We start from the raw sequence: 8,335 nt of genomic DNA, 5'->3' as shown, positions 1-8,335 counted from the left end.
TAAACCGGGGTTGACAAAACCTGGTTATCATAAGTGGTGTTAATCGGTACTACGACGCTGATTTGTTGAAGTTGATTTGTTGAACCGGGGTTAACCTAATTGGAGTTTGTGCGCGTTCACATAAAAGGGGCGGGTTGTAGCGCAAGTCACCACTTTCAATGATGACGTGATCACCTTATTTTATAGCCTGGCGAGCCAGACCCACATTAAAATGTAGGGTCTGGGCACTCACCGTTCGCAGTGCTCAGTCCGAGGGGCGGGATAATCAGTTGTCTTTCAAATTCCCTCTGCACCCAATAGGACGCAATAGGATATTTGTTTTCAAGTAGCAGGGAATTCAAGCCAAACCGTTGCAACTCTGCCATCAATCATTATCCCACACAGCAAAAGGACTCCGCGGCGGATCCGCCGCGGAGGTACGACGGCTTCCGGAACGGACCCGCGAAACGGACCCGTATCGGAGTCCAGATGCTCTCAGGAACGGATCCGCTACGAAGGCGGATCGCGGACCCGCCGTGGCTCCGCACTGCATCCACTCCGCATCCGCGATTAAAACCTTACCTCCGCGGCGGGTCCGTTTGGGATCCGCAAATCGATACATACATCCGCCGCGGACCCGCAACGGACTCAAATGATCATCTGGCCCGGGTCCGTTTTGGACCCGTTTATCTCATTTTCAAAATTCCTTCTGTTCTTGCTGTAGGATAAAACTAGGCAACTATAGGATAAAAGTAAAACTATCACTAGGCCTAGCCTAGGCTACTACAGCAATATAGGCCTACGATTAATCTGCATTGCCTCGTATTTTTAACTTAACAATACTGTCAATAAACCTAACAGAAAAGGTTTAAGTCAAGACATCAATTTACTGTACAAACGTGATCACTACTCAATGGAAATATAAAATGGACATTTATGGAAAGTTACAGGTTATAAGCTATTCTGTTTTTGTTAAGTAGCCTACATTGCCTAGGCTACTTTACATTCATTTTGTGGTCAAAACCTAATTTAGTGCTTTATAGGCCTAGGTCAGTGCAGACATGAAATATTTTATCTAATAGGCTACAACTTCAATGAAATACTGCGCTATGCACAGCTAAAATATCAGAAAATGAATAACTGGTGAATGACAAGAAGTTCAATAAAAAGATTGTTTAATGCTTATTTCTCCTATTACTCCATTTGTGTGGATGGAGGCGGAACACATCTCCTCGTTGCCCGATCCACCGCCGGTTGAAACACCTGATTGCGTGTTTGGTGACCTCAGTGTCCGTGGCAGACCGTGTCACCATGTTTTTCCTCACAGCACCTGTAATCAAACAGACAGATATGTTTATGTTTATGGTATGTAGCATCCAAAGCCAAGTATGCTTACACAATACAATATATGAGATAGGTATTAAGGAGATTAAATTTAAAAAGAAACATGACTTACAAAGCTCCTCTGTTCGCTGCACGTTGAGGGCTGGTGTGGGGGTGGAGGGAGTTGAGGAGGGACTGCCGTTCCTGGCCCATAGTGAGGTGGGCGGTGTGCGAGAGGGGGAACATTTTTTTTATTAAATGGTAGTATTAAATTGTAAAAAATTGTATTAAATCTGTTAACCATGACTGATAATACACAGGGGGCCTTTCTATTCACTAATATTTCAGAGATCAGTCCCTACCTTGAGTAACTCTCCGTATGTTAAATGCAGGTGCAGGGAGTTGAGGTGGTGAAGAGTGTTGCGGTCCTGCCCCATGGTGAGGTGCTAAGGGAGATAAATGGTTGTGATCTGTTAACCATGGTAGGCTGAGAGCTACAGGGCCAAACAATGGCAAACAAAAACAAATCTCTGGTCATGCTGGACATGAATTTGTATGTTTCAATATTTTGGTATGCACTATCTATATCAACTCCATGAATGGATTGACATTGAAATCAATGTGTTTCAATACAATCTGATAATAATGAATGAACTTTTCAGGCAATATTGCATGAATGCAGATGTTTTAACTGACAAAATATTTGGCTGAGATTTTGAAAGTAATGGATAAAGTATGCAGAAAATCTCAGATGGTAATGCAGATGCAATCTGTTGATCTGAAATGGAGTGACTACTGCTGTGTTAATATAGATGGGGCCACTGTATTCAATATTATTTCAGAGATCAGTCTTTACCTTAACAGTTTTCTCCAGGTTGAGGGGTAGTGACTTGGCTGCCTGGCACTCGGCGAGATGGTGGAGCTGGAGGAATAGATACAAAGCGAGGGGAATGTCTTTAGCACTAAGAATGTTAACCATATCTCTAATATTAATATTATGATTTAGTTATTTCAATGTTAAGAGATTATTACTTACTTTGCCAGTGCAATTGGCTTGGGCTTGAGGCTCCAACTGATATACCAGGCGAGTTGGAAGGTACCTCAGAGATGCAAAGTCACCATTTTCTGGCTCTTCACTGTCATCAGAGTCCCCGAAACGATGGCTGTTACATAACGATATCATTATGGTTATTGCAATCCCAAAATTTCCAAATATATATATAGTACAAGCATCTCTGGTCTATTTTGGAATGCTACTGGAATGTGTTCACATTACATTTTAACAACCCAGAAAGTATCTTACTTGATCAAGCAAACCCAACAGAGGCAATCGTAACGTTAGATGCTAGAATCCAGCCGATAAAAGTTGACGCTGCAGAACAAACAAAATAGAAGATGGGGACCAAGTTCCATACAGTTAAGTTACGTTAGCATAAATCACAAACCGATGCCAATAGTGGTCTGAACCGACTTAAACAGTGATTAAAATGCCGAGGCTTTCATTACAAAGATGGCAGATAGACACTAAAGTTACGTATGAGACCAAACTTGGCAAAATGCAAACGTTAATGCACAGCTAGCTAGAGGCTAGGGCTAAACCATTATCAGTGAGTCAACATGCTAAAGTTGTAGGTAGCTATCATAGCAGAGCTTCACTGACATCATTGACTGAAATACCAGTGCCAATATCACCTTAATCAAGGTTTGCATCGCAAACGTGATTTCAATATATGTATAGCACTAATAGACATTAGCAATAACTTATGAAATTGCGCCTAGCAGCATGCTAGCTAGCAGCTATATGCCGCTAGCATAGTAGCACTATATGGACAACAGCGACAACAGACAAGACCAGACTAATGTTAAATAACAATGTGTGTTTTTTAAATCACACTACCATAACATATTCTGCCGAAATTGCTATCCCATTTTAAATCAGATAGGCTACAGACTCATATGAGCATCACAGCTAACAATAACGTTAACTTTGCACAAACTGTTGCACAAAATGACAAACGTCTCTGGTTGCACTAACGTTAACGTTAGTCCTAATATCAAACAACGTCATTACAATTAATAAACATGATGATTATAAAACCACAAAGGCCAATGTTTAGCTATTGTGAATGTCGCAATATATTAATAAATATCACTTACTCGAGAGGGTTCAGCGCAACCGTGTCCCAGCAAAGAAAATATCCACTAGTATGACTCTTCTTGGCTCTTGGTGTACAGTCATGTTCAACCGTTACAGTAAATGCGCGTCCGCGCCCGCGGATCCGACATGGGTCCACTCAGGATCCGCTGTTTGACAGTAGAATTTACGGGGCCGCCTGGAGGCGGAGCTGATCCTCTGTGCGGCACCAAAACGAATGCGACAGTCACGCGGGTTTGGCGTCTTGAAGGCGGATCCGCCTAGGAGTCTACTGCTGTGTGGGTATGTTAAGCCCACCAAACGACTCTATACACGATTTCAATGCCCTGATTAAGTTTCGATTTCTGGAGCTCACAAGCCAACGGAGAGTTGCTAGACTAGCCCTGGCAGCAAATGTAATTTGGGAGGAGATCTTGCCAGCAAATGTAATTTGCTGCCGCTAGGGGCGCGTCTAGATTTCTAGGCTACTTATTTTACGGACGAGGAATGCACAATTATTGTGACAAGTTACGAGGAATTAAAACAAAAATCAAAGACGCTAACATTACACTCAAAACTAAGGAGAAATACAGACATAAACCCCAAATGTTCGTTCCCGCATCCCAGCATGCCCTGCGTGGGAGAACGCTACGCAATGTCTTGTGCGCTGACGTTACACAGCTCCCCCAACAAGCCATTGCCGTCCTCGGCAATGACCACGAGGTAGCCTCATGCTAACGTCGGCGCGTGTCGCCCGCCACTCAGTCCAGTGCGACAGTACCGCCGCAACGGGGAGCCACGCTGCTAGCAATCCAGTGCGGGCGTGCTAGCAAACATGTGGCCGTCCCCGCTAGTCACCAGCTCCCTCTCAGCAGCCGCCCTCAGGCTGCACTTTCGCGGCGTGTCACCGAGGCACTCCTCCTCTCTTGGCGGGGCCCTAGGTGGCCTTTTCAACCGTCGACACTGTACCAAGCACCGGGGTTCGAGGGGGGTCAGATGTAGCAACCGGACCATGCTGAGCTCTCCCACTGCAGCTACCGTCTTTGGCGTCCCTCCTCGTGTTGCCTCCTCGCAGAGCCGTCCTGCTCTGCTCCTGGCCCGTTCCACTCCCTCGCGGCCTCAGCGAAGGCACGACCCCCGAGGTGGCCATGCTATCAAACTCCACACAACGAACTTTTTTTTTTTTTTTAAAGGCGCCGGCCAACAGGCCAACTAGAACAGGCGCCCGCACAGCACGGTGCCCCTCACACGCACCCAAACTTTTTAAAGTTCAGAGGGCCTTTCCGTTGAAGCTGCCCCATAGTCATAAATTCGCTGCACCCAGCGGCTCCGCCAACCGTCCGTCGTCAAAGAACTTCTTCCTCGCCGCTCTCCCTCGGCTCTGCTCACGTGTCGCGGCCAGAGCCACCGCCAGCTCCAGCCTCGAGCCGCCCGGCGGGGGCAGGGGCTCCTTGTCTTCTCGCAACGGAGTCAACGCCCAGGCCAGCGTCATCTTCTCCGCGACCGCTTCTTCAGGCCCCTCTTCTGGCAAGATCTCCTCCCATGGCAGCAGACAGGTCCAGACGGCAGGTCCAGGCGACAGCTCCTCTCCTGCAGCGGCAGTAACGATAGAAGGCATCAAGCTCTTTAGCAGCCCTTACAAGGGCTCTCTCCGGATCCTCGCTGTTAAGTTAAATTATTGACAAACTATAACATATTTTTCAAATTCTGTTTCAACTTTCATGGAGTAGACATGTACGACTCTGTTCTGGTCAAATTTCACATCTCTGAAGTCTATCCTTGCCGGTTCTATGGCGGTCTCTAAAACCCCTCGCCCTGCGAAGCGAGTGTTCATAGCTGATGTTAGTGTGTCCGAGAGCTTCACAGCAATTTTGTCTACAGAGGACAAAAGTAGGCTAGTTACAATACACACATGGGATCTACAGAGTCCCTCAAGATTTTCTAAACAGTACAGTTGTAGATATGAAACCATTAGAAGATGACAACATATGCTGCAACCACTGGACATATTTAGTACCTCTCTTTTGCTGTTCCTTCCTTTTTTTGCCAGCAGCCAACAGAGCCTGGCCTTGTTGGAGAGGATCCACATCAAGGATGTCTCTCAGGTCTACAGCTTTAGGAGACATGTACGACTCTGTTCTGGTCAAATTTCACATCTCTGAAGTCTATCGTCTTTGTGTAAATCAAGTTTGAATTGGAAAAATAAAAAAAAGTGTTACAAATGTGCCGGTTCTCCCCTATATATATATATATATATATATATATATATATATATATGGCGGTCTCTAAAACCCCTCGCCCTGCGAAACGAGCCCCTCACGATTTGCGCTCCAATGTAGTATAAATCATCCAGGTAGGCTACGGGAGACATCGTTAGTGGAGGTTTGGTACTTATAAAGGGTGTGGTTAACGGAAACCTCGGGTTAACCAAGAACATAACCTGCTCGGAGCAGGTTTGAGATGCAGCGTAAATTGCCAGGGCATCATATCTCGGTTAAAACCTATCCACCTTTCGTAGTACGGGTTAATCGGGAAGTTACGCCACAAGTGATCATGCAAGTTACTCTCGAAGTTACCCAGATAAGCCAGTAACCCCGCTTCGTAGTACAGGCCCCTGGTGTTCAGAGAACAACTAGGCTCTAAACACTAAGAAAACCCAAGATCATTGTAATTCAGGGAGCATAACACCAACCTAGCCCCCCTTATCATTAATGGGGAGTGTGTGGAGAGGGTCCCCACCTTCCGGTTTCTCGGCGTCCTTATCTCCACTGACATCTCCTGGACAGACATCATCACAGCGGTCATCAAGAAGGCTCAACAGCAGCTGCACTTCATGAGGGTCCTCAGGAAGTACAACCTGGACTCCAATCTGCTGCTGACCTTCTACCGCTCGTTGGTCAAGAGCCTGCTGACATACTGTATCACAGTATGGTACGGCAGCTGCACCGTGGCAGACAGGGAGAGGCTTCAGAGAGTTGTAAAGACAGCACAGATCATTGGCTGCCCTCTACACCTCCCGCTGCCTCAGCAGAGGAAAACCCATCATTAAGGACAGCTCCCACCCTGGCTCTGATCTGTTTAACCTGTTGCCCTTAGGGAGGCGTTACAGGTGCATCAGAACAAGGACTAACAGATTCAAGAACAGTTTTTTCCCCAAAGGCCATAACCACTCTAAACTTACACATGCACTGACTTCACAGTATATGTATACAGCGTCTCAGAACTGTGCACCTTACCCCTCCCCCCCCCCCCCGGACTTATTTTATGTTTTTTGCTTATATTTATTTTACGTACATGTTGGCACTGGAAAAAGGAGTTGCTCTTAATCTCATTGTACAGTGTATAGTGACAATAAAAGGCATTCTATTCTACAGTATCAGACACTTTCCTGGGTAGCCTACTTGAAGAATGGCCTATAGCCTACAAGTGCCATTCTTGCAAGCTTCCTGGTTGGTTGATTGACTAATTTATATAGCTGGACCTCTTTAAAATACTAGTCACATAACAGAGCTCAATGGGAATCTCCCCTACCCACAACAATAAATATCATACCTAAACATTAGTGCCAATTATCATCATACCCATTGGAATATAACCCAAAACTATTGACATTATATGTAAAGTTTCTATGGAACCATAACCTACGGCTTTTCCAGCAGTCAAAAAATACTTTAAGCCAGAAATAACAGCAATGTTTAAGAAAAGTGTTAAACCCAGAGAATAAACCCAGAGAATCATTTCAGTAATGGATACAAGAATTCTTAATGAGAAATTGATGATAATTATATTTATTTCTCTTGATAGCTGTACATCATAATTTTACCATTTTACATTTATACTGAAAATACAAGCAAAAAAACAGCCAACTCCAATTGATGTTTGCTGGTCATTGTATCAACTGTCCCAAAAAGTGTTCATAGCTGATGTTAGTGTGTCCGAGAGCTTCACAGCAATTTTGTCTGCAGAGGACAAAAGTAGGCTAGTTAGAATACACACATGGGATCTACAGAGTCCCTCAAGATTTTCTAAACAGTACAGTTGTAGATATGAAACCATTAGAAGATGACACAACATATGCTGCAACCACCGGACATATTTAGTACCTGCTCTCTTTTGCTGTTTCTTCCTTTTTTTGCCAGCAGCCAACAGAGCCTGGCCTTGTTGGAGAGGATCCACATCAAGGATGTCTCTCAGGTCTACAGCTTTAGGAGTTGCACCCTCCAAACCACTCCCATTTTTAACCTGGGACCTTTTGATTTCAACAGTCATTGGTCCAAACTGAAGAAAATTGAGTGAAGAAAAATAAGAGATTACCAAAGCACGAAGACAAGAATCAGTCCAAAGACATGTAACAGTTGACCAACACTAACATCAGCCATGTTCTTCAACTGGTTCTTTAGGAAAGTAGTTCAGTGCTAGCCTGGCCCGTCCACCTAGATCTTCTTTCAGGGAGATCTAGTCTGGAACACAATAGTTCATAACCATTTCCCTCAGACAAGAAAAATGTCAGGCCAATCACCGACGAGAGTAGGGTGACCATCCGTCCGGATTTCGTCCGGACAGTCCGGTTTTTAAGCTCTCTGTCCGGACAGAGAGAGGGTGTCCTCCTTTTTGGACATTTGTCCGGATTTTTGTCATGACTAACCATCTGTCCGCATTTTATGAGCACATAGGCTATGCCTCATTTCAAGGCCTCTGTAAGCTACTCATCTCTGTTACGTGTCATCATTTCTGACCCTCCGCCCAAGTAGCCTATCCGCCACCACCGTAGCACGGGATATCACAAAACTCCACCGATTTAGTTTTCGCGAAGCAATCAATGCGACAACTCTCATGATTGAATGAATGAACACCGTTGCTGAGCCGTTTGCATATGGTGAAACAAAATACGTCTTTCAA

At 45.0% G+C, this 8,335-nt stretch overlaps 1 protein-coding gene across 2 annotated transcripts in view; it reads right to left on the bottom strand.

The window, feature by feature from the left end:
* Positions 1–5,103: 5,103 nt before the first annotated feature.
* Positions 5,104–8,335, bottom strand: part of gnl3l (guanine nucleotide binding protein-like 3 (nucleolar)-like) — a 32,734-nt gene continuing 29,502 nt past the window's right edge. The window contains exons 14-16 of one of the 2 annotated variants that reach the window (XM_042089435.1): positions 7,613–7,714; positions 5,454–5,523; positions 5,104–5,314 (exon numbers count right to left, since the gene is read on the bottom strand). In XM_042089435.1, coding sequence (XP_041945369.1) covers positions 5,112–5,314; positions 5,454–5,523; positions 7,613–7,714 — 375 coding nt within the window. In that variant the 3' untranslated portion in view covers positions 5,104–5,111. Of the gene's footprint in view, positions 5,315–5,453; positions 5,524–7,208; positions 7,396–7,539; positions 7,715–8,335 lie in introns of those variants that run through there. The other variant, XM_042089436.1, reaches the window with a different exon arrangement.

This window comes from Alosa sapidissima, chromosome 4 (assembly GCF_018492685.1).
Source record: "Alosa sapidissima isolate fAloSap1 chromosome 4, fAloSap1.pri, whole genome shotgun sequence".
Lineage (NCBI taxonomy): Eukaryota > Metazoa > Chordata > Actinopteri > Clupeiformes > Clupeidae > Alosa > Alosa sapidissima.
This window is presented reverse-complemented; position numbering and strand designations above follow the sequence as displayed.